Source organism: Apus apus, chromosome 9 (genome assembly GCF_020740795.1).
Source record: "Apus apus isolate bApuApu2 chromosome 9, bApuApu2.pri.cur, whole genome shotgun sequence".
In the NCBI taxonomy this organism is placed as follows: domain Eukaryota; kingdom Metazoa; phylum Chordata; class Aves; order Apodiformes; family Apodidae; genus Apus; species Apus apus.
This window is the reverse complement of record NC_067290.1, coordinates 12,041,713-12,067,984: the sequence shown is the minus strand read 5'-3', so window position 1 is coordinate 12,067,984 and position 26,272 is coordinate 12,041,713. Positions and strand designations below refer to the sequence as shown.

Sequence of the window (26,272 nt, the reverse complement as noted above, 5' to 3'; positions counted from 1 at the left end):
GCTCTTGCTGAACACGGAATCAATTCCTTTGAAGTCACTGAAGTGCTCTGTTATCAGTGGATAAATGGGTCTGTAAGCTGCCAAGTATTATCTTTTCCTGCAGCTCCCTAGACAGTACAAACAGCCTGTCAGTTATTGCTGTGAGCCTGGAGACTGCTGTGGTGATACTATGAATGTGAGAGCTAAACTTTTCTGAAATATTCAGAAAAAAAGGACATCCCCGGACTAATGATTTTAGTAAATTTTTTCTTGGCTTGTTCCAGTAGATAAGATACACTTACCTAAAAATCAGTTCTGTCTGATTGGATAACTGTTGCAGCAATGTGCTCTACCTTTTGAGCACTCAGTGCTCAACCAGCTCCCAGGGCCCAGTGCCCCAACAGCACAGCACAGGCGTGGACCCATGGGCAGGGGCTGAGCTTGGGAGGGACTCCAGAGCACACGTGCAAGGGGTGTAGGTGGAGTCCCCAGGCAAGGCTGGTCAGGGCTGGTAAAGCCTGTTAGTGCTCTCAGGACACTTATGCACACACCCATATATGCACAGAAATATAACTCACAGCTATACGCACATTCATATATTGATTCATAGATTTTTAAAACCATGCTATGAATACACGTTTTCTTTAAGCTGTATATATTTTAATACAACCTATGCTTTTATACTGTTACGAACAAAACCTCAATGTTTTTTATTTTATAGTAAAAAAGTGTTTAATTTAAAGTAGGTGAAGATGAAGAGGAGGAGGAGGAAGAACCAGAGGTACCAGCAGGTCCACGTCCCCGTAGGATATCTGAACTAAATATGAAGGAGAAGATCACGCCGATCCCTGAAGGAAGTGCCTTCTTCATCTTCAGCAGCACCAACCCGTAAATATAGTTTTGAAAAATACTGGTTTAGACCAGCAAGATTTAGCAGTGAAGGAACAGGTGTCCTTCCAGTGATATTAGGAATAAAACTCCAGTATCTTCAACAGGCTTCTCTTCCTAAAATTTTCTTAATTACTTGGTAAATAAAAATAAGTTTATAAATATATTAATTTATAAATATATTAATTGCTTCCCACTGTTGAAGATAATAGCATTTTGAGCATAAAGTCTGTCAAGTCTGCACGTCTGAAAAGTACCCTTTAATGTGTATTAGCTATTTAATATGTTAGTTACTGGATATAAAAGCTGTGACATAAGATCTGAGCATCTTCTGCATGACACAGGATTCCTAGTAACCCTAGAAACCTTTGTGGGGCAAAACATATGAGGAAGGAAAGAGAAAATTAGAGAAAAAAAGATTAAATTAGGAGAAAGGTTGTATATATTGGGGTAACAGCATTTTCCTGATTCAAGCAAACACTGAAGATTAGGACAAATTATCTCAAATATCAAGAACTGTAGTAGTTGGATTTTGAGGGAGACTGGAATATTTCACTGCTCAGTTTAACTCCAGAGCAGTTGAAGTTCTACACTGATGAAGGAAGCAAGCTTCAGTAATCAGGAAAAGCCATGACTGGTTGTTGGATAGAAGTGAAGAAGTGAGCAAAATTTATTTCCTACAGACTGAACAGGGCTGTTACATTTACATACAGCAATTTAGTAAGCCATCCTAGGAGGGAGCTTTAGTTACTCGGAATGGGAAAGTGCTCTCTTCTCTGTGGTAAAGAATAAATATTTATTATATTATTTTATTATAATTAAGTTTAGAATATGGTGTGATGATCAAGATATAGTGTTTTGGGCTTGTATCTTGTTCGTTGCATGGTTTGTCCAAGGCTCTTCAGAATTTTTGCACAGACTGAAAAGAAAGCAATTCAGACCAGTAATTTTAAGAACACATGTGCTGAATGCAAGAACATTCGGTTTTGTTGAACATGTCCAGTTGCTTTTGGCCTCAAATAATGCTACATATTTTCAGGCCCCAACAGCTGTCTTACTTAGCTAAGATAGACTATACTCAAATCATCTACTTAGTAACAGGAGAACAAATTTTCCCCAAGGACCTTCTACAGCAGAATTTAGAGAACTTCAATGTTAATGACTTATAAACCTTATCCTGCCTTTTTGCTGATTCAATGCTGGACCGACTTACTCTACCCAGGTGCTCAGTAGCATTTGTAGTAACTTTGGGCTCAGTGACTCTAAGCATAGCTACAGTTCCACTTCATGTTGTGTGGTTGAAACTTAGTAGGACTGGATGTTCAATTTATTTACAGTTTTAGAAATCAGAACAATATCTTCAGCATTTGCACTGCTTTTAGCTGCTGATGGTTGCTCTGTGCTGGCAGAGTAATAGAAAATGTTGTGTATCAGCCATCTGCTGAATTCTATTTGCACACGTGGTATGTTTTTGTGTCTCTTCTTCAGAATTCGAGTGGGATGCCACAGACTCATCAATCATCACATCTTTACCAATCTTATCCTTGTCTTCATTATGCTGAGCAGTGTTTCCCTAGCAGCAGAGGATCCAATTCGCAGCCACTCTTTTCGAAATAATGTAAGCCCCTTCATTTTTATGTCTGAAGAGAAATATATCCTCACAGGATAACTATCCTTTGGGACTAGTGCCTGGTTTTTAATTTTCAGTTTAAGAAACTTTCCTGTTCCTTTTTCAAGTCCTACATCTATATTTCTTTTGCTTTAAAAAGACCAAGTAACTTTATTTATGGAATATTATAGGTATTAGAACCATTTATTAGTTACATGATGTTTTCCTTTTCTTGGATATAGATATATCAGAATAAAATATGTTCAAGCTGTACATAATCTTTATAATTTTAATATTTTTTCATAATTTTCAGCTGGTGAACCTGTTATGCATTTCCTAAATCATTCTTAGTGCCTCTCAGTGTTTGACATTAATTTTAAAATGCCAGTTAAAATGATCACTGTTTACAATGTCTTGTCATCTTCATTGACTCCCTTATATGGTTTTGGGGAGCTCAGAGTATCACTCTGTTAGTGAGTGCATGGATTTGTGAGGAATTTACCTCTTCTTTCAAACAAGGTATTGCAGCTACACTAATGAGTTTGGGTTCCACCACATTGGACCCAAAGATTCCTGGTGCACCCTATCAGAAACAAAGCAAGTTTCACTTTTTTCTGAATGCAGATGTAGGATGAGGATCAGAGTGTGCCCAGCCAGTCAAATGCCATTTCAGCTTGTATATAAACCTGAACATTTGGAAATTCTTCTCCATTATTTTTAAAATCTACTTATACTACCAAAATATTTGTAAGAATATTAATTTCAGAAATGTCTCTATTATTCAATGAAAGTGTAGTTTCTGTGGTGAGTGAACATCTGTGTTCTCCTAAAACTAATTCCTGGATCCCCGTTATGAGTTCTTAATATAGCACAAGACTTGCCTGTTACTCAAATACCCAATTATTAGACAGAGAAACAAAAATAAATCCACTCTTGTGATTACTAATATTTGTCTTACACTTGTTGCCCTTGAATTAGTGGTGCAGCAAGCCTCATGTTATTGTGCATTGTGTGTGCTTTAGATTAGGTGTGAAATAGCTCAGGTGTTGCCACTTGGTAATAGTCTGTGGGGATTTTTGGGATACTTTGACAGAACCTCCAGGCCTCTCCTGTCTTAAATATAAATAGATCTCCAGAGATTTCCATGGAGTTAGGGAAACTCTTACAGGAAAGATGGGCCTATTAGGTCAGTAGAGGCTGTATCCCTCTAGCTCTTGCTAGTGCAGGTGCAGCCTCTGGAAGTCCTCTTTTGGCTCTTGACGTTCTCTGAACATTTTTCAGTAACATTAGTAAAAACTAAAAAGCTAAAACTTTCCTCAAAGGTAAGAAGAGGTTAAAGAACAAAGACACTCTTCATGTACTATTCAGCAGCGCTGTGTGCTTCCCTTATCCATAAAACTGGTCAGGTGAAATCTTATGAATAAATCACACTAATGGATTAGAAGAAGAGAGTTGATAGTTAATGCTGAAATTGTTATTGTAGAAATGACTTGAAGAGCTGGTAATTGTTTTTTGCAACTAGAGGAGTACTAGGTAACTGGAGAGTGGTGGTAACTGAAAGGCTTATTCCTATTTGGGAAACAGATAAGATGTGTGATTTCAAGGGAAATTTCCCTCTTGTAAATATTCACAAATGCACGAGACCTGCATATTTTTCTCGTTGCTCTCTTGAATGATCATGTTCCTTTAACTGGCCAGCTTCACAAGGGAATGAAAGTTTGCAAACTGAAATGTCTTTAAATATTTTCTTTTAACTCTAGAATTAATTCCTTACTGACTGATCTGTGTTGAATGGCTTTAATATTTGCCTATTTTTTCAGCTACAGCAAGGGACAGAAGGATGTGACCTTCAACTGAACATGGGGAAAAAAAAAATTCCTTTTATTTGCACTAATCTAGGAATACTTTCTTTGTGTATTGTCTCTATTTAATTTCTCCTTCGCATTTTATTAGTTGCTGAACCACATGCAACCTGTTTCTGTGCACAACTGTTTGGTAGTTGGATTACTGGATCCTTTAAATTAGTGCTCTACTGCAATGTGTGTCAATGGCTAAATGAGGTGCTAGTGGTATGGCCACCTTGAAAGGGTGCAATCTTGGTTGTAGTGAAGTGTATGTCAGTGTTCCTGCCAACAGCAGTGAGGTCAATATCACATCCACAATCTTTTTAAAAGTTTGCGTATCACTCTGCAAGCTTGTTGTGGGTTCCTTTAAATTTTCTACAACTAAGCCACTGCCAAGAAAAAAAGAGTTGTAGTGCTAATTTTAAATAGTTCAGTTATTTGTTAAGTTGCTTTGTGACACTCTAGCCCAATCTATACAGGAACAGCACAACATAGTAAAATGTAGAATGATCTGCAATCTAAAAGCATCCAGAGGTTCAGGGTTTTTTTATGTAGTACTTTGGTTTTAAAAAAATAATTTATTATTAACAAGTATTTGTTCTTTGTGTATGATTCTGTATGTCTGCTAAAGGCTGAAAATTACCTGTGAAAGCTGGTAGAGGAAAGTCTGAATGGGAAGTGTTGCTCATTGGGTCCTCTTAACTCTTTAGGGGTTAAATATAGTTTCTAAGCACAGTGGCATCTGATAAATTTTTAATTAAATGTGATTGCACAGTAGCTGGAATTTTAATCTACTTTGTCCAAATTCCCCATCTGCCTACTTAGATTAATCCAAGTGTTGTTGTTCATATGGTCTAAATTGTAAAAAATTTATTAATAGATGGATTTCTCACTGTGGCACATATTGTACCTTGCAGATACTTGGTTACTTTGACTATGCTTTCACAGCCATCTTTACTGTTGAAATCCTGTTAAAGGTAATGACTTGTTAACTGATCCTTGTTGACGCAAAAGCAGCTTTAGCAATAATGTTTGTAACTTTTTGTTTACCTTCCAGATCCTAGGGTATGCAGATTATGTCTTCACTAGTATGTTTACATTTGAGATCATTTTGAAGGTAACAGGTTTTTAAAGGAAGTTTGTTTAAAAGGATTTTCCTTGTGTGTCACCTGCCAAGAAAAGGCACTTGGAGTGTTCTTCGCCTTTTCTCTAAGCGATCAAACCTAAACTTTTTTTAAACCAGAGAATATTTTTTTTTTTTTATTTGACAGTTCCTCATAGTTTTGACTGGTTACTTTTTACCATTGAGTGCATGAAGAAGCTGATTTTTTTATCATTACATCAATTTAATACTTCATTTTTTACCCTTTTTAAACTCTCAGTTGACAGAAAAGGGAAAAATAATTCACTGCGCATGAGCTTTTCCTACTCCTTGCTCTGGCATTTCCAAAAGAGATAATCAGTCTTCTAAGGAGGGAGCATGTAATTTCTCATTTCTTTTGCTGAACTTTATTCACAGAGCTGAAATAGTAGATAACTATTTTCTTGCAATAGGACTTGCAAGATATCTTGCATTTATCTATCTATATACTAAGATACTTTGCATTTATCTTGGGCATACATTTAAATACATAGAAAGGCATAAATATGCTTGCTTAAATGTATTACCCATGCATGAGCCAAAAATTGGCATTTTAATGTAGAGTTTGTGTACTGATTATTAAGAATATCCATTGGGGTTACTCAGATTTCATATGTGTGGGGCTTCCCCTGACAAAGAAGCCACATAACTGAGGATGTGATTCACATGTAAAGAAAATGCTGAACAAAGAAAAAAAATTTTTTATGGAAATTTGCAAAAAAAATTTTTCAGAGATTTATGCAAGATCCCTGGAAGTTTAGTGCTGTGTGTAGTTATCATGAGATTTTGTTTGAGTAACCCTGATCTATACACTTAAAAATTTCTGGTACACTAAGAATCTGTACATAAACTTTGCATTTCCAGTTGAGAATTAAGCTTAACAAAATCTCTTCTCCCAGCTTTTGCTCATATTGCTGTGCATACTCTTCACAATGCAATTTGTTTAAATACTAATTGATGCATTATTTGGGCTGTTTACAAGATAAGCTGGACTGTAAGTGGTAGACTATTTTTATGCTTGCAAATATTCTTTGAGACTTACGTTTATTCCTTTATTTCTCGTTTGCAACAGAGGAGCTTGCTTATAGAATTGATTAATCTTGTAACACTTGTAGCATGCTAAATAAATACCCAGGTTTTTTGCTGGTAGAGAGAGCCCAAACAAAAGGAAGGAACACAGCACTGAAGAGAACTGTAGCATGAGATCAAACTGGTTCCTCACTCTACATTTGAGAAGCCATACAAACTGTGTTACCACCATTTCTGTGGCAGAAGAGAGTCTGTTAGCTTCCACCTGCTCTGAGCAGCAGGCTCTAGAGCTCCTGCAGTTTCTCTAGGAGACAAATTATAGAGCATGGCATAGAGAACATTAACAACGTCTTATGAAAAACAACATTCCTACTATCTGCAAAAGATTCTGACACTAACAAGAGTTATCCCAGGGAAGTAGGAAGCTCTAGAGCCTGTTGAAATCGGACATTGTAAAGTATTACAAACAAACAAAATAGCCAAAAATGTTGATGCTCCTGACTCCCAGGAAGCTCTGCACTGCACACTCGTGTATTTAAAAAGGAAAATAAATTGTACCATAGAAATGTAACAGACAAGCAGAACGTGACACATGTACGCACACAGTGCCTGCTTTACTAACATGTCTCAGACACTGGCTTGGCTTGCTTCTTGTGGCTGGAGGCCTCCATGTCTTCTGTGCTGGGTTTTGCATTGTGCTTTCCACAGTATCCAAGTTGTACAGAAGCTGTGTGTGTTCTGCAAAGAGTAAATTCAAGACTAGAACTACATTAACAAAAGCATTCCTTAATTTCCAGGCAAAAAGTATATGAAACTGAAATTAAGATAACCAGAGGCAATATTATCAGCTGCAGAGAAGAAACTCATAAATGTCCAAAAAACAAGCATTAAACCAGAATAACTCATCATGTGGAGAGTCTCCCTGTACTCTGTCTTACTGCCTGCTCTGCAGACATGAGGATTTCCACATTATATGGTTTTGAGTATATAAATAACAGAAAAGCTGCAACAGCAATTTAAAGCATTTAAGAATTCTCCAATGTAATGCTTACATGGTGCTGAAATCCAGCTTGCCATCCTGTGTGCAGTGCTTGGGAAACATGAAAATATCAGAGCAAAGGTCAGGTTAGGACCTTGCGCTTTTAACCTTGCCCCAGCTGAGCTAATAGCCCCACTGGTGTGGAATTACAGGCAAGATCTTTATATAGGGAGATATGTACTTCACCTGTATTTTTAGGTCAATATATCTTTACTTTTGTGAAACTTTGTGTGCTGCTAACTGATAATATGCTACAGTGGGAGTGAGTGTAGATAGATGTAGGTTTAATATTCAGGGTTATTTTTGTGTTAAACTCCCACTTACTTTAATGACTTCAGCTCTATACAGCTGTAAGTGAAAAGAGCCAGAAGTTTATTGGAAATTCTATAATGTAACTATGTATCTTTTATAACATGGCATAGGTTAGAGCTTTAAGATTTTTATTCTTCTAGTTTTGAGGAACATTCAGTATTTTGATCACGACAAAAGAAAATTTAACATGAGATTAAGGAGAGAAGGTCTTCAAAGAAAAATGCCTTTAGTTGTTCCCATTGCTCTGGAGATCACAGCTTCCCCTGGCACTAGGGCTTTTTCATACAGGTCTGTAAATCTGCACTTGAGTGATGACACAGTAGACTGAGATGCCCATTGACAGTAGCTCTGTTCTACATTGTGGAACAGTCTTGAAAGATGTAGTTGTCTGCTGCAAGAGCCAAAGAAAGAAAATCTCTTTGCTCCATCTTGAGGAACAGAACATAAAGTGATGGGTTTAAAATGCACAGTCAATGTTAGATGTTTGCTGGCTGGCATTTAGTTTTCTTACCTGAGAAAAACAGTGAGTACCTGAGAGTATTTTAAGAAGAGCTTAAGGCTGAAGAAATAAGAACCCATGTTCTTGAACTGACTACTACGTATTCTTTAAAGGTATCCTTATTTTAATTTCAAGTTTAGTTTCAGTGTTTCAGTCAGAATCTTGACCTTACAGTTTAGTAAGCAGGGAAATTATATGGTTCTTGCACTCATTTTTCTAGCAAAGGCCAAATCAATTCAGTGTAATCAGCTCAGCCTAATAAATTCTCACACAAAATATAACATTTGTTGACATCAGAAACAGATGACATATTTGCTGGTCTTGCTTGAGTGGCATTTGTATGGCTTATGTCCAGCCATAAGCATGTAAATTAAAGATTTAATGTACGTAGTGGGATTGGTTTATATTGTGATTGCTTTTAGAAAGTGGGTTAATAGTGTATGTATTCACACTCTAGGCAAGTGTCTTGTAAACAGCCTAAATGTGAATTTGAGTAAATTGAAATATAGACTAAATTTGTAACAATTCTGGTTTTAGATGACAGCTTTTGGAGCATTCCTTCATAAAGGGTCCTTCTGCAGGAACTATTTTAATTTGCTGGATTTGCTGGTTGTGGGTGTTTCTCTGGTATCATTTGGTATTCAGTAAGTACTCTACTTATAATGTGAATGATTTGCTTTGGGGTTTTATACTGAAATGTGTTTCAGCTCCTTTTGTTCCCTCATTGTGTGTGGGTGTGCAGTACCAGAATTCAGGGCTGGGGCTGGCAAGAGGAAGCATTTTCAATGGAAAGAGTTGTAACTAGTTACTAATACGGGTTGGAAACAAATTACTACTTGCTGCTACTACTGAGAGAGCAAGGAAGAGCAGCATGACACTGAGTGGTATAGCAGGTAATTCCTGGAGCTTTAGAAGGTCTGTGTACCCTCACTTGTGCTATTGCCACATCTACCATGTTGTTCTATGAGCTTGCTCTTTCAGCATTGACCTGCTGGGATATGTAACTTGGCGGAATTTGAAGGGGAGAGAAGCTCTACCATACGCAGGACTGTAAACCGTGGCAAAGAGGGGTTTTTTGCATTGTTTGGGTCAGGCTAGACATAATGAAAGAGTTTGAAGGTGCTTATTGATTCACTGAGCACTTCTGCCTCATGTAAAATCATCTGTGAAACCCTTAGTTACTCAGAAAAGAGCAAGGGATGAGTGTCACTCAGCTGCTTCCACTTCATATTCTGCTTGTACTGGGGTACCTATTAGTCAAGCATTCAGTTCCCCAGTATGTTCTTTAAAAGGCTGCCTGCTGTTATTTCAAAATGCAGCCCTAGATCCTCAAAGAGAATGTGAGTAGTCTGAGATCTTGTAATCTCCAGCTGACTGGAAATTAAAATATTTGTTGATATGCAGGATTTACACTATGTCTCTGAAAGAGCTTGTCAACACTGAAAAATACTTTGGGCACTGTTTTGCTCCTGACCAACATTAACTGCATTACAATTTCAGACAAGCTTCTGAGGTATTAATCCCCAGGTTGCTTCAGAAATAAAAATAATCCTTATGGCATTTATGAGATTGATACTATTTCCTAATATTAATAAAAGATTAATAAATACTTTTTAAAATCTTGCTTATTTATCTTGATACTTGAACTATTTCTTTTTTTTTCCCCCCTCATTTAGATCGAGTGCCATCTCTGTTGTGAAGATCCTCAGAGTTTTAAGAGTCCTGAGGCCTCTAAGGGCAATAAACAGAGCAAAAGGACTCAAGGTGTTTATTTTTAAGTTATGTTTCTGTTGGCCTGATTCTTTAGTCCTCCCACAGGTTAAAAATTCTTGTGCAAGAAAAACTGTCTGGGAAAGTTCACAGAACAAGGTTATAAATCAGTTCCTGATTCTCAAACATTCTAGGCCAGGTTCTGGCCACAGTTACAGCAGTTTATCTGTGGAGGAACACCAATGCCATGGACAGCAGATATTCGCTTGTTGTGAACAACAGAGCAATATTTTGTTTTTCCATAGTTCTTACGTAGTTTTGAGTCAGTTCATGTCAATGGGTCTGTGTCAACAGCCTTACAGACCAATTTAGATAAGTTTAATTATGATAGTAGGTATGATACTTACAACACAAAAATAGTTATTTTAAAAACAATCGAGTGTGATAAAATCAACTTCTACAGTGTGTTTTCTGTGATACTAAGTAACAAGTTGTATTAAAATATATATTTTTTTTCCCCTTCTTTCCAGCATGTTGTTCAGTGTGTCTTTGTGGCTATTAGAACTATTGGTAATATCATGATTGTTACAACCCTGTTGCAGTTCATGTTTGCCTGCATTGGAGTGCAGCTGTTTAAGGTAAGTAGACACTCACAATGTCCACTGCATCAAGAAAAGCAAAGCTGAGTTGAATTCTTGGTGGCTTGTTCTGGAACTGGCTTGGTTCCCATTCTGAATCAATCATAGTATAAATATGTTTATTTTTGCATACTCTGCATTTTGTCATTGCTCTTTGTTTTATATGTAGGGAAAATTCTACAGGTGCACCGATGAGGCAAAACAGAATCCCGAGGAGTGCCGGTGAGAACATCTTTAATCTAAGAATGTGACACATTATATTGCCAGTAATTTAAGCTGTAGCAAATATGGCAGGCACGTGTCAGGCCATCTAGGTTTGTGTGAATTGAGGTTAGCATCTTAAATCCACCACAAGACACAGGTTAGCAAGGAAATAAAATAAGCTTAGGGAGGGAGTGAAATGAACAGTTTTGAGGAGAGTGTTGCATAACTCTGAGGCTAATTTAATCTTTCAGGAATGACTGTTTGTTTGTTTCCCACAGAGGGATATACATCGTTTATAAAGATGGAGATGTTGAGAGTCCAATGGTCAAAGAGAGAGTCTGGCAAAACAGTGATTTCAACTTTGATAACGTTCTGTCTGCTATGATGGCCCTTTTTACAGTATCCACTTTTGAAGGCTGGCCAGCGTGAGTGAATTCTCCCTGTTTTCACAGCGTTGCTAAGACAGTTCTATTTTCCAGGACAGTTCTCTATCATTTACCGGGCACTTTTGGGCAACAAGGCAGTCTTAAGTGATAATATAAAACTTATTCATGGAGGAAGGAAAAAACCCTTCTTTTCTTCTGAATTTGTGCAGTTTTCCTGTATTTCTTCATTCACTTCTATCTATAAAGGGCAAACTTTTTTTATTGATTGCTAATCTTTCAGCTATTTTTGGAGCTATTCTTTAGCTCCAATGGAATTAATATTTTTAGTTGTTTATCCATCGATGCCCTTTAAATATTACTAATATGAACCTTTTACACCTTTGAGTAAAACCTTTTACTAAAAAATCAAGCCATAGTACACTCTCAGTAGGCCCAGGAAGACCAAACTACCACTCACTATTTCTCTCTGTGAGAAAAGTCTTAGAGAAGAGCTGTATTTGGGGGGGAAAAATATAGAACCATCTGGTCATTACCTTAATTCTTTTGGAAAAAACATAAGTTCGTGTGATGTGATTCTTCTGGTTTTGATATGCTTTGTAAGCACTGTCAGTTACTACAAAAAGCAGTAAATAGTAAACCATTTTTTAAATCTGTCCTATCAGTCTGCATATTTTACTCTTTTGTCATTTTAATACTAATAAAGATAAACTTTTGTTTGTTTTTCAGGCTGTTATACAAAGCCATTGATTCAAATGGCGAGAATGTAGGACCTGTGTACAACTACAGAGTGGAGATCTCCATCTTTTTCATCATCTATATCATCATTATTGCTTTCTTTATGATGAACATATTTGTTGGTTTTGTGATTGTTACATTCCAAGAACAGGGAGAACAAGAGTATAAGAACTGTGAGCTGGACAAAAACCAGGTTAAAATAAATTAAGAACTCTTAACTTTTAAAGGATCTTTTATTGTTTATACATTAAGAGCTCTCTTCCTGCTTTGGGTCAGAAGAGGGCACCAAATACATATTCTAGTAAAAAAAAAAAAAAGGAAATAATAAATAGCATTAACTGGTATTCAGGTCACTGTATGTTTCTCTTTCTGAAATTCCAAGGTATCAGTCTTTTTGTTGTGAAAGGTGTTAGATTAAGCATGTCAGCTTCTTAGTGTCTCACTTGTTGGTGTCACATTAAGAAGAACACAGCACTTGACAGCTTATCCATGGGCAGAGGCACATTTTACAATAAGAACAGGAAAAGAAATTGTGTTCTGAATAGTCTGAAAGTTTTAAATATGAAAGTGTTCAAAATGTTCTATGCTCTTTTTTTCTTATTGATTTAGAAATTCTCAAGGGATGTTCAGATTCAAATTTTAAAAAGATATCTGTTCCCTTTTAGTGCTTAATCCTTTGACTGAGAAACTCAGTAGTCACCAGGTAGTTTTGTTCAGCTGTAACACACTTAATTTAAACAAAACTAAGCATGAACCTTTAGCCAAAATTAATTCTGCCTTTTGTGCCCCTCAGCCAGCTTTTATTTCTGTTCTTCAAAAGCCAAGTGGAAGGCCCAGCCTGCCTGGACATTTCAAGCACTACTAGAGTAGGAGATGAATCCAGGAATAACACTTCCTCAGTATTTATTTTGCTGACTGTAGGATTTTATGCTTTGCCAATTACATCGGTTGTTGAAAACTTAGTAAAGACAAAGCATGACTTATAGATTAATAAATAGTCATGTTATAATAGTTATGCTATGTGCTGCAAGTATAAATACATATAGTCTACAGTGTAGTGCTATATAAGTGAAACACTTCAGAATTTCCATGAGCATTATTTGATTCTTTGTATGTGGCTCAGTAGTGTATACAGTGAGATGCAGTTGTAAATAACCAAGTGAGGATTAGTATGCTGCTTGATTATTAATACCATATAAATAACCTTACAGCAAGTAGACTGCTTTAATACTTACATTTAACACATATTAATTATATGCTATTGCACTTATTAACTATATTATTGTTTGATTAACTGCTAGGTATACTCTGACAATTTTTGATGCATTTACTTTTACAGCGTCAGTGTGTGGAATATGCCCTGAAGGCACGTCCTCTTCGTAGATATATTCCAAAAAATCCTTACCAGTACAAGTTCTGGTATGTGGTGAATTCCACTGGGTTTGAATACATCATGTTTGTCCTCATCATGCTGAACACGCTTTGCTTGGCTATGCAGGTAGGAGAACCAGAAGCTCTTTTGAAGCTGTTGACATAAATTGCAGGGAAAGATATGGGCGATATAATACCTTTAATTTATGGCAACCTTAATTCTTTCTATGAAGTGAAATTAAAAAAAAAAAGCACCTCTGATCATAGTGCTCTTCTGTGACATGTTCTAGTCTGTTAATCAGTTCTCTGAAGTAAAATTGTTTAAAACAGCTTGATATTAGGTCTTCCTAATAAAGCTCCTTGAGCTTTATCTTGCAGTATGATTTACTTTGTAATATATGTGTGTATTCCCACGATTATCCATGTGCAAGAAAATCTGAAGAGTCTAATTTTGTTAGCAGAAGTTTCTTTCAACCCCTTAGATTCTTTTATCTAACATATTCTTTTATGTTGTGCCTTTAAGCATTACTTCACCTCTGTGTAGTTTCTATGCACTGCTCCCTGTTTGATTGGATAGGACTAGATAAAATAAAAGGTGTCCCTTCCAACCCAAACCAGTCTATGATAGTTCTCTCATCCATGTCTGTATCTTCTTCAGTTTATAAATGCAGCAATGTGAGTTTGGTGTGTTAATGCAAATCTCACACGAACATGTTTTCATATATTAACTCTCTGTCTGTATATACCTGTGTGTATTTTTGCATTTTTTTACTTTTTCTACATCATGCGTGAAGTTCTTTGCCTCCTACCTCTCATATCTGTTTTCCCAATTTGTCTCTTTCTTTTCTCTACCACTTCAGATTTTGATAAGAAAAAGTTTACAAAACGATTCTACTTTTTTTAGTAAACTTGCAGACACTATAGCCTTTTAAAAGTATGGCTCCTGCACAGTACAGGTTATTCCTTAACTAACATACTGCAGCCATTCCAAACAGCTGAGGCACAAGGTTATGTCATTTTGAAACCTATCCTATAAAACTTGAGAAACTGCTCTTGTCTAATACTGCTTTGTTGAGGGAGCAGTTTTCCCCTCAAAACCATCTCTCAGGGTATTCCCTTAGGATGTAGAGGAATGACAGTTTTGTTCCACTGAGTGCCTAAGGAGAATAGATTTAAACAACTCCATTTTTGTCCAGAGATGTTAAGCTAGTCTTGTATGTGTATAGATGTCCATCATAAATGCAACTAGAAAATATTTTGCTGTGCTGCATTTTTGCCAACTTTACCTTAGGATGCCTTACTTTAAATATTATGCCCTACTCTAAATATTTTAAAGCCTTTACTTTAAAAATTTTTGTATTTTTCATTCACAGCATTATGGACAGTCTAAGCTCTTTAATGATGCAATGGACATCATGAATATGGTTTTCACAGGAGTGTTCACTGTTGAAATGGTTTTGAAACTGATTGCATTCAAACCCAAGGTAAGTTTTAGATATGATTTAATTAGGTCATCATCACAGGAATTAAGTGTAATGTAAGTTTCACATGACCTATATATTATTCAAAGAACAAAAAGAACCTTCATTTCCCACATTTATCTGTCAGTGAAATCACAACAGAAATGTTAATCTGAGAATATGCAACATGTAACACCAGGAAATGAAATGCAGGTATCAGAAAAAAATATTACAAGGTGGTTGATGAGAACTGGAATATTTTTAAGTAATAAAAATGTCCCCATGTAAATCAGGTACATTATATCCAGTTACAAGCATTACCACTTCTCCTGTTCATGGCACTATATTCATAACTTTACAGGAAGTTAGTCTCCAGTGAAGACCTGTATTATGTTATATTTCTAATTCTAAAATGCAAAATTATTTCTTTATTAAATATAGCCAGGTGCTACAAACATGCACATAACTAATTTGCATATTCATTTGCCTTTTTAGATTTTTGTTTTCAATTATACATACACAATATTTGTTAGAGTAGTGAGTAGTTATTTTCTTGCCTTAAAGGGACACTGTCAAAGTGAATAATACAGGCAAATTTTCAAAAGTAGATTTACAAGAGAAACTAATAACTGTAATTAGTAATTGAAAAAGATTAAAATCAGACTGGCAGTTAATGCACTCTTTTTGCTCAGCTCTCATACTGCATTTATGACCCTGCAAAAGTTAATAATGAAAAACTAAGCTAAATTTTGTTTTCTATACAATGAAATCAGTGTTTATTCTGGGTTTATACCTCTGTAAATAAGTCAAGTGTGGTCACCGACTGTGCATGGAATTTGAAAGGAGCCATACACGCTATTTGATTACTGATCTTACCATCCAAGGCTGGTATTTTTCATTTTCCATTGCCCTTCTTTTAATCAGGATATCTGAATGTGTAATTGTGAACTGTGCCCTTCCTTGGTGTTCAGGAGAGAGCTGGATGCCTCTAGGCTGTGGGGGCAATCTTACTCTTGCTGTAAACAAGCTGGCTCTGACAGCAAGGCAGCCGTGGCTGCCCACAGCTCAGCATGCAGTAGGTGTAGAACTGCTTTCCAGCTTTTCAAAACTATTTATTCAACTTGCATTTAGTCATGAGCTTGGCTGTGAAGCCTGAGCTACTTGATTTCAAGATAGCTTGTATTTGCGTGCAGAAGTAAGCAAATTACACATCACTTGAGGTCTGGTGTTGAGATGTGAAGTGTGGAGTTTTGGCTGAACGCTTACCCACTCTCCCGTAGTCTCGCTCTGCACTGTCCAGTCCATTGTACATTTCTAATGAATTTATTTGTATTTTTGTGTCACCAATCTTACTTAAATGCTAAGGATTTCACATGAAAAATAACATAATATGAGGTCCCAGAGAAGATAGCTCAGATATGTAGCCCACGGTGTCATGAGTATGCTGATTGTGTTTCTTGATTCGTATTTCCTGTTCTATATCTTTGTTTCACACTGAAGTTTCAGAAGACTTGGCTGCATTTCATCGTCTGCTCTTTGAAGGAAGATTGTGAATCCTTGTATGGTTCTCCATACGCTTGTGACTCTAGTGAGCAATAGCAGCTAATGCAAAATGTAGTGCTCTGATCCTGAGTGTAAATATCACAGTGTTCCATTCATATTATGATCTTCTTCCTTGTTATCAAATGCAGTGTCTTAATATGGGTCTCTAAGACTTTGTACAATTTGAGTTTTATCTTTGTTGCTACATGCTTTCTAACTGGATGCTTTCCAGGGATCTGAACACTGAGAATTTCAAGGGCAGACACTGTCAGTGAAAGGTCCTTACTTCCTGAATCTTGTTCCTCAATTGGTGAAGAACAGCTTAAACTTGTTAGTTAGCAGGACAAGGTTAAAAAGCCATGATATTAATCGGACTTTTGGCAGAGGTTAATTAGTGGGGAGCTAAATATCTTTAAGGGCGTTCCTGTTATTTGAAGATTGTAACTCCTAAAATTGTCACATACTCTTTAACAAAACATCTCTTGGCAGGACATGGTATGTAGTTCATTAATAATGGCAGAGCCGCTAGCAGTCTTAACCAGCATGGGAATGTGTCATAGTAATCTAAATTTTAAGCTAGATTCATGCTTAAAACAATTAATTCCTTTAACTCACACTGGTTTAAAAATAGAAGGAACAATCTGAAACCAAATTTAGTGTCTTGCTTTAGGGTCCATGAGAAAAACGGATTAAATTCTTTCATGTTTGTGTCACTAGTGAGTTTCTTAATCTAGTCTGGCAGAATGGACAATATTATTAATGAAATCTATGAGTTTTAAATATTATTTGAAAGATGCTCAAAGTGCCAAAAAACCTCCATTACTCTGTAAAAATAAGAGTAGGATAAAACTGTGTTAGTTTTTATCTCATCTGCTTGACAGTGTCCCCTTAATATGTTAACAAAAATCCTGTGAAAAATGCAATCTTTTGGTTTTGCTGGTCGTGCAAACTTCAGGCTACTAGAAATTATCGCTGCTTTTACTATGATATTGTGCTATTTAAAATCAAAGTACTGCAGACTGCCTTCCAGCTGTGATGTATGTAAAACTTAGCTAAGTGGTAGGCATTAAAGGTGATGCTGAGTGTCTGGCACACTTTTTGACTGGGAGATTGGAACACACAGTACTTGACAGAACGAGGCCCTAAACTTTTAAACAGGATACTAAAAGGACTAAAATATTTGTGGTAGATCTATAGAAACATTCTGCTGTCAATTCTCTATGCCTACATATTCCCTGGATTTGTGATTTTATCCTTCAGCATTTCTCAATGAACAATTTTTCATAATGTAAGTTAAAAGAGCAGGCATTTTTTCTTCACATTGTTCTTCATATTTGCTAAAATACAATACTTATCATGATTTAGTACAGTGCTACAAAACAATATAGCTATGAAATCTAAAATAAATAAATCAACACATACCTTATGTGCAGCTTCTTGATAGCCAGCTGTTACTTGAACTTGTAATGATTTTCCATGTCGTTTTACATCAGATTTTTGTAAGAAAAAAGGAAAGATGGCTAGTAAGTGAATTGATCTTGGGTCATTGCAGTGGTGAAAACAACTTATTTGCATGATGTTTATTTGCTGTGACTTGTCCATTCCTCCCTGTTCCAAAACCATCTTTATTTTCTCTTAGTTTTTTTTTGTTTATTTGTATGCTTTTGCTTTACATATTACTTTGAACAATATTTGTCTATACTGATGGAAAAGGTTTCATAAAATAAATGTGTAAAGTATTTGAGCTGTATTGAATAAAAATGTGAATTTGCTGTTGCAGTGCCTTATGCTATAGCATGTCTAGTAAAGTAACTATAGCTGAAAGTAGCCTTTGTTTGGAGGACCTTTTTTGGCTCCTGTTGTTGTAGAGGAAGAGGGATAGCACACCTCAGCATTGTGCTGATTATGTTTGCTGTTTACCAATAATCTCTTATTTTATGTTCATATATAAATATCATTACTTTAAAATCAAAAAAGATACTACTTTTAAATAAGAGAAATAAGGAATATGAGTTGTAAGGAAGAAAACTGAGAATAGCTCCTGTTCTTTAGCTGGGAGCTGCTAATCTCTTTAGGATTATAAATTTCAGTACTGTTGAGGTGGTTCAGCATGATGTTTTAATAGAAACTTTGGGAACAGCTTGTTCTCATGAATCAGGATGAGTAAGGAAGGAGCAATAAGGAATTGTGCAGGAGCTCTCAGAATTCAGTTTCTAGAGCTTTTCCAGAGTGACTGGCAAGTTAGTATTTTTAATTTAATTACCAGGCAAGCAGAATGTATGCGTACAAAATGTTTCAGCCTTTGTCATTTAATGGACATTCCTTAGTCGTGGTTGGCTGATCCATAACTATATCTGCATGGGAATAGGGCAAGTTACTGCAATTCTGAATGTCTTTCATAACGAGCAAAATTCACGCATTGCAGGAAACTTGGAAACCTTGTCTCTGTAAAGTTGCCTTCAATAGCTTAATACATCTTGATTTGTTCCTAGTGACAGACTGATCCTGGAACCTACCTCAAGATTTCTTCTGAAATATCTTTTTTGCTCAAACATGCAGTTTTGATGCCAGTAGACACCTAATTGCATGAAAGCACTCTATAACCATTTGCAGCACTGTGCCAGTAGCATACACATAGGGAATACATTTAAAACCATGAAATGTCAGAAGGGTGCCTAAGCAATTAATGAAAATGAATTTTCAGTTATTGGACTGGCTGCATTAAAAGATTTAAGAAATTGTTCAAATGGCCATGGTTCTGGTCACTGATTTCACTGGTTACAAATTCAGGCCCTGACTGCAAATGTAGTGTGAGTCCCTATATTAAAACTAGCTCATGAACAGAAGATTATGTCAGTTCCCTAACATTTATGCAAATTTCCACATTAATAATTTTGCATGATTAACCAGTGATGAGCTTTGACCCTTTGAATATTTTTACCAGTCACTTAGATAGGACTGTCCTTAATGTTAAGGAGGTCTCAATTGGCTTGGACTTGCAGAAATATTACTAAAAGGATTTTGTCATGCTTCTTAGGGTCTATATTTTAGAGTTTTTTTGGCCTTGCTAGAAGTCCAAAATCAGTTTTGGTTGATGGCTTTTTTGCCAACATTGTGCTTACAGGACAGTGTATTCAGCATGTGTACTGCGTGTGTGCGTGTCTGTGTGTGTCTGTACATGTATATATATAAAGTGTATATATATACACACACATGCACATATATGTTGCTTTTCCTTCAGTAGGCAATATTGTTTGGTTTGTTTTGTTTTCTCATTAGACCACAGGTTTTGTTTAACTAATTTCTGTTTATGCAAAACTAAACAGAAGTATGCAAATATTTGACATTTCATGTGTAATCACAAACGTTTGCACCCTGCCTGCTCTGTTCAGGGCTATTTTAGTGATGCCTGGAATACGTTTGACTCCCTCATCGTTATTGGCAGCATAGTAGACGTCGTTCTCAGTGAAGCTGATGTGAGTATACCCCAGCTTACTTTCCCCAGTCCCTACTTCTCTTTCTCTGTCTCCCCACTATTTCCATCATCTGGACAAGTCACAGATTTTGATCTGATGTTTCTAAAGTTTGAGTACAGACCAGTCATAGGTCAAATATGTTGATATGGGAAATAGCCTTTTTTTTCTACCAATTTTTTTTTAGCTATGGAAGGGAAAGATTAGATTGTATAGTGGTACATCAGAGAAGCCTAGAGTGTTTCTGTGTTATAACACTGTCCTTTTCTTCTCTTTTTCTGTTTGTGTTTTTCTCTTGCTCTCTTTCTGCTGAATGCTTGTCCTAACAGCACTATTTCACTGATGCATGGAACACTTTTGATGCCTTAATTGTTGTTGGTAGCGTCGTTGATATTGCTATAACAGAAGTTAATGTAAGTAGCAACTGTTCATGCACTAAAAAGTAATTGCTGTCATCAACAAATACATAAAATGTAAACTATCCCTCCAAATCCTTTTTTAGAAAAGTATGTTTTATACTGGAATCAAAGACCAAAACATGGTTAGAAATGTTTGTACAAGCTGCTATTATAAATCTATAGACCCATACAGTAGCACATGTGCTCAGTGTAGTGAGACAATGAGAGTTATGTTTTTATATACGTGTACAGAAAATATTTAAAATATTTTATGTATAAAAAAGGAACTAAACATCTGTTAATATTTTACTTGAAGCCTAATGATTTTTGTAGGTAGCTTGACCAAGATAATCTAAGTTGTTTCAGTGGGTTAGTTTAACAAATTATTATTTTTTGGGGGGGAGGTTTGCTTTTTAGAGCAATGGTAGCATTCATATGTCATGAGGTAGCAGATGAAAAAGTCAGGCTTTCCATGCTGTGGAAAATAGAATGTTTACGTTTTCCTATTATTTTTTCTTTTCCCTTCTGTTTTGAAATTTGAATCGCTCTTAAAGTAGTTGGAAAACTCCATCTTTTCACCAAAATGTTAACTGATAGCCCTTACACAGACAGGTGTTTGGACAACAGAAGTATCTTCTCCAAGGAAAAAATAGGGGAATACTGATTTTTGCCTGTTTTCTATCTGACTTGCTGGTTTTAAGGAAAGCTGTATCACAAATATAATTGAAAGATAAGAACCTATCTGCAGTAGATATGCAAGTGCCTCCCGTGCTTACATGTATTTTTGTTTGACTAGTCAAAATAAAATTTCAGAGAAAAGTGCCTCTTACCTCTAATACTTCTTGAGATCTCAGACAGGGAAACTGAAGAAGGTGAGACTTGGAAAATCCTCAGGGAGCACACAGACTCAGTAGGTGAGGTTAGCACATTCCACCTGCTGAAGATCTTAGACTTCTCTGTTGATAATTCTGAGAATTAAGTTCCATTAATTGTGGTACTGGTGCAGATGAGTATAATATCTGAGGAGCATAAAAAGACCAAGCATTAGTTTTCCCTAATAACTGTAAAATGTACTTGATGGTGAAGATGTTGAGAAATAGCTCAAATGTACTTCTGTGACAATAGATGTCCCTGTATTTAACCCCATATTTAACACTCTAAGGGCAGTGTTAACTTGACAGCATTACTTGTAATTGATCCCTGCTGAGCTTTCAGCTGTGAAGAACACTGACATTTCAGTAATTCACTCAGTTTTCATGAAAATATTCTGGAGATACGTTTCTTCAGGAAAAGTACACACCACAGTCAGCAACTAGCACTTCCCTTCCCCAGTTTTTTCATGCTGTTCTCACTAGAGAAAAAGGCTCATCTTTGCTCTCTTCTAGCACTGCACAGCAGGCTATTTGTGTACTAAGTCTTGTCTGTTTCTGGTCTTTTCCACTTTTTTTGTGCTTTGTTCAAGTCATTAACGCATTACAGTTTCAATATATTTCTGGGCTTGATTTCCCATTTTCAACATGAAACAGTGAATACTGCAGAGTGTCCAGGGAAATTTCTTAGATTTTTATTACTTCTATTGTTTTCATTAAAACTGAATTAGTCCAACTTCATTAGTTTTGTTTAAATTTGCACAATCCAAATTCATGTTTAGAACACCTTAATATTTTTGTGGAATTCTGAGTTGTGCCATTCCACCTGTACTTTTTTCCTAACACTGACAGTGATCCTGGGAAATCCACAGCTCTGCTAAGATGCTAGCAAGACTTTGTTTTCAATGGAATTTCAAGTGAAATTGAAATGGCACCTGTGAAAATTCCCACTATAAAAACTTCTTAAACTGAGGAAGCTCAGCCTTGTTTGAGGGGTGATCTGAAGCAGCAGAAATTGCTAGAGCTGATGTAAAATCAGATCTTATTGCAGTTGTAACTGCACAAGTAGAGCCACATTAACTGAGCAATGCAAAAGAAGACTTGAAAGAATGTGAATATCTAAAGTAATGCACCCAAGATGAATTAAACATTGTTACAGGTTTGCATATAAAATTGTTTCATGCTGTGGAAACAGCTCAGCATCATTCTAGTCTAGCTGTGTACATTTAGACTAACTCCAAAGGCCAGCAGGTTCTTCTACTATGTCGTATATTTGTACCTGACCCATTTTTTCAAGAGTGGATTGGACTTTCTAGTTATGTATCACCTTGAGTTCAGTATTCAATTCTGGAAATTAGATGTCATCTCTCTATTTTTTTGGTCCCTTTTCTTATTTTTTTAATGTTTTACAACAATGTATATGGTGTCCTGAGGCTGATTCTTCTGATCCAGTAATCTCACATTCACACAGAATCCAGGAATTTACTGTTTTGAATATTTTTGGTGCCTGTGGAAATCAGTGTTTAATGTGTTCAGCAATTTACAGGACTGCTCAGCATCCTCAAGGACTGGATCAATGACCAACTCTAGAAATGAACCACCTCAGAGCAACATATATTTCGACAATGCACTATTTTCTATGATTGTTATTTTAATTTGCTCTGTCATTTAATATCCCTTCCTTTAATCCATTCTTCTTTTATGAACCTAATTGATTTTCATGTTCGTTTTATTTTTAGAAATTTTTAGAGGCAAGTATATTAGTAAATATATATATATGGTAGCAATAAAAAAAATTAAATCACTACTAAACCCTACATAATTATTTTTTGATTTTTTGACCTGTTTTCAAAAAGTTACACATGACATGCTAGATCTTGTGTGGTCATAAAAATGGTTCCTTTTCAACTAAAAATGCAGAGTAATGATTGCCAGACACAGGCTGTGGTCAGTTCATTCTGGGAGATGGACATTAATAAATTAACACAATGAAAGACAAGTTGGAAATAAATTCTGAATAAATGAGTAATTTCTTAAATAGAAGTGACAGACAAGTTTCAGTCTGGCCTGACTGCATAGAAATTATCTGTCAGCTCAGAAACCATTTGGATGACCAGCACTGGATGACTTAGAGGCATGATCACATTGTTACAGCAGTAGTTAAAAAGGTTTTTATTCACATTTTTTTATTCACGTTTCTTTCACCATTCATGTGCTGCCAAAATATCGATAAAATAATGGAGAATTCACTTTCCTCTTGTTTTGTGCAAATGTTTAATGCAGTCCCCATGACTAATTTAATCCTTGAAGTTCAGAAAATTCAAGTTCTTTGCTGAAATAGGGCTTAAATGATCAGCTTACACCACTGTAAGAGCTGGCAGTGGTTAGCAGCCATGTCATACATGGAAAAAGTCCCTCACAAAACCAGAGTTGGCAATTCTGCCATTCACCAACAAGGAGCACCTTTATTGCCCTTTCAGCCCCCTGCAGTGCATCGTGTTGATTTGCAAGCAGTGGGATGCTCTTTTTGTTTGCCAGACTGCAGTGGACTGTGTTCTGCGAGGGCTGGTGCTTATTTTTATATAGTTGCCCACTCATCTAGTAACTGGTGAGACAGCTGGTCTTGCTTGTGTGTAGAAGTGTATTAAATACCTCATATCTGCCTCCTGTAAGAGACTCTGGATTCCAATTTTTAGCAAAACCACTGCAATTCAGTTTGAATCCTACTTTATGCATCAGCATAATAACTTAGAACTTCTGGGTTTTTGCTAGTAATTGATATTTTTTGCTACTGTTAATACATTTTGTACACTTTTGCAAATGTATCTCCTTAGGCTTAAGGATAGGTCAGAAAAATACATTAACATAAGGTTTTGATTTTGTTAATAGGAAGACTTATTGAGATATGTAATCTATACTGTGTTGTAATATTGAATTTGGAAATAGAAGTAAATGTCTGAGCTGCTTTCATGAAGTTGTTAGTACTAATAATTTATTTACTTTTTTTCATACCTGAATATATATTAGTTTCCATAATAATACCTTATGCCATCAACATGTTAGTTATGAACTTAGAGTTTTAAATCTCTTAGAAGTAAAATGATCTTTTTTAAACCTGCTCTGGGTTTCTTCACATTGATTCAAAATATTTACTAAATTATGCATATAATTTGAGCATTTAGTTAATGTTGAACAGGGAATGTAGAGAACACTGGTAAGACTGTGTATAAAATTACTTGCCACTATATTTGAATTCCAGTAATTATTCTCTGAACAAATTGTGTATGTATGTGCAGACATGCACACAGACAGACACACATGCACTACACATTTCTGAAGATATTTTGGCAACCTGAATGCTTTCCTATATATGTTTTTGTCATCACATGTATTTGTCATTCAAGTATTTCCTTCTATATTTGTAATCACTATTGCACCACTAATTATGTGTTCATTTGTTTTGGCATATCTTCTACCTATCTTTGGCACAATCTGTAAAAAAGAAACATTTGACCACCACCATTTACTAATATCAGCTGGCTTTCACCTTGTTTATTTTTTCTTAAGTGCTGAACTACTGTTTGCTTCCAATGCATGATGCAATCTGTTTCACACTGTTCACAGTTTTGACATTGAAGCTTTTTTTCAGTGAGGATGTTTATTTTGAACTTTTGTTGCAATATGGAGAGTGTAACGAAGAGTTTCTGCTTGGGAAACGTGCTAAATTTTTCATAAGCAGCAATAAATGCTTGAGTGAAATTGGTAGCAGATTGCAAATATTTTAACCAGTCAGAAATTTAGGTTGATCATAGATTAGTATTCTTTGAGGTTTGGGATTGGGGAAGAAAACTGCTGTACTGAACTTTAAGAAAAATCATGTTACTGTCTATTTGATATATTAATAATTGCCTTAAAATTAAGTAGTTATGAAGTGCTTTGCTGAACAAGCTTCTGTGTGGGCTAGTGTAGCTGGCTCATGGGTGACAGAAAAGGCAGAATAATTGAGTAATTCCCTGTCCTCATTTACCTCCTTGCAGTGCATCTGTTAGCCAAGCAGTGAGAACAGAGCTGTTGATTTATTCTAGCTATGTCCTTTAGCAGACACCTAACAGGGATCCCAGAGGCACAGCTGTTGTCTCAGGAATCACGTAGCCCCACAGGGGACAAAAACATTGTTATACTGACCAACCAGTCCTGAAGCATTTGGGACATGAGTAGGATTGGAATGATTGGTGGAAGGTGAGGGGAAAGGGGAGGTGATAGGTAGGTAGACTGTCTGACCACAGGAAATACTTTGCGTTTGCATTCTTGTCAGCAAACATCATCCAAAGAGACACTCTGCTCAACCTGCCCCCTGCTCAGTCTCTAGTCTAATCTAATACTTGCCCTACATATAGATAACGTGCCACCTTCTTGTGTGTGTGTGTGTGTCCAGTAATGTTACTGAAGTTACAAATAAGACTGTGTTTGAGTAGCATATGTTGTTTCCGTATCTGTAGGAAGCAGATGTTCTCTGTTATTGTCTGTCTGTTAATGTTACTGAAGATTGTGTTAATCTAAGTTTCTCAGACCATAGTATTACTTCATGCTGGATGGACACACATAAAGAACTTTGTCTCTTAGATGAGCATTTCCTTTATAAAGAAGTATGGAGAATGTTTTCTTTGGGGTATATCACTATATTAGCTTTGTTATAATTAGTAATAGTAATATAAACCAAGCTGCTATATTATCAGAGGGAAATGCCAGAGAAGGTAAAAAAATAGGTACACTCACTTTAAAATGTCAGTACCCAAACCACTTGGCCAATGATGGGCAGAAGTTGAATATTTTCAGCTCCACCAGAAAAAAAAAAAATCCTCTGGTATCAGGAGTTAATTTTAATTTTTTCTTTCTAGCATCTATCTCCACGTTGGTATTTTTGTACAATTTACTTTTTGTGAACAGGGCTTTTTCCATTTTCATTCCTGGCCTCCACTTCCCAGTGTCCATAATTTGTAATCTCTTGCATATGAAATCCTAACGTCCCAACAGCAACAGATCAGCCATCAGAAACAGGCAGGCAGGACTGGTTAGTGCAAGGAAGCTGAGAAAGCAGTTTGGGAGGAGTGTGTGTTACCCAGTCCTGTGCAGACACAAGTACATC

General features: G+C 36.2%; 1 protein-coding gene and 1 long non-coding RNA gene across 4 annotated transcripts in view; one reads left to right on the top strand and one right to left on the bottom strand.

Annotated features, from left to right (window-relative positions):
• CACNA1D (calcium voltage-gated channel subunit alpha1 D) overlaps nt 1-26,272 on the top strand; it is a 164,386-nt gene that overhangs the window by 98,465 nt on the left and 39,649 nt on the right. Inside the window, exons 19-32 of one of the 2 annotated variants that reach the window (XM_051627843.1) lie at nt 723-867; nt 2,356-2,485; nt 5,238-5,297; nt 8,878-8,984; nt 10,017-10,104; nt 10,581-10,688; nt 10,858-10,910; nt 11,171-11,317; nt 12,005-12,206; nt 13,353-13,511; nt 14,758-14,868; nt 17,880-17,909; nt 19,779-19,862; nt 20,189-20,272. In XM_051627843.1, the coding sequence (XP_051483803.1) occupies nt 723-867; nt 2,356-2,485; nt 5,238-5,297; nt 8,878-8,984; nt 10,017-10,104; nt 10,581-10,688; nt 10,858-10,910; nt 11,171-11,317; nt 12,005-12,206; nt 13,353-13,511; nt 14,758-14,868; nt 17,880-17,909; nt 19,779-19,862; nt 20,189-20,272 (1,508 nt within the window). Of the gene's footprint in view, nt 1-722; nt 868-2,355; nt 2,486-5,237; nt 5,298-5,377; nt 5,438-8,877; nt 8,985-10,016; nt 10,105-10,580; nt 10,689-10,857; nt 10,911-11,170; nt 11,318-12,004; nt 12,207-13,352; nt 13,512-14,757; nt 14,869-17,879; nt 17,910-19,778; nt 19,863-20,188; nt 20,273-26,272 lie in introns of both variants that reach the window. The other variant, XM_051627844.1, reaches the window with a different exon arrangement.
• LOC127388381 (uncharacterized) overlaps nt 7,949-26,272 on the bottom strand; it is a 49,631-nt gene continuing 31,307 nt past the window's right edge. Inside the window, exons 8-11 of one of the 2 annotated variants that reach the window (XR_007890365.1) lie at nt 21,088-21,276; nt 17,809-17,846; nt 13,419-13,538; nt 7,949-8,232 (exon numbers count right to left, since the gene is read on the bottom strand). This is a non-coding gene — a long non-coding RNA (uncharacterized LOC127388381). Of the gene's footprint in view, nt 8,233-12,227; nt 13,539-17,808; nt 17,847-21,087; nt 21,277-26,272 lie in introns of those variants that run through there. The other variant, XR_007890364.1, reaches the window with a different exon arrangement.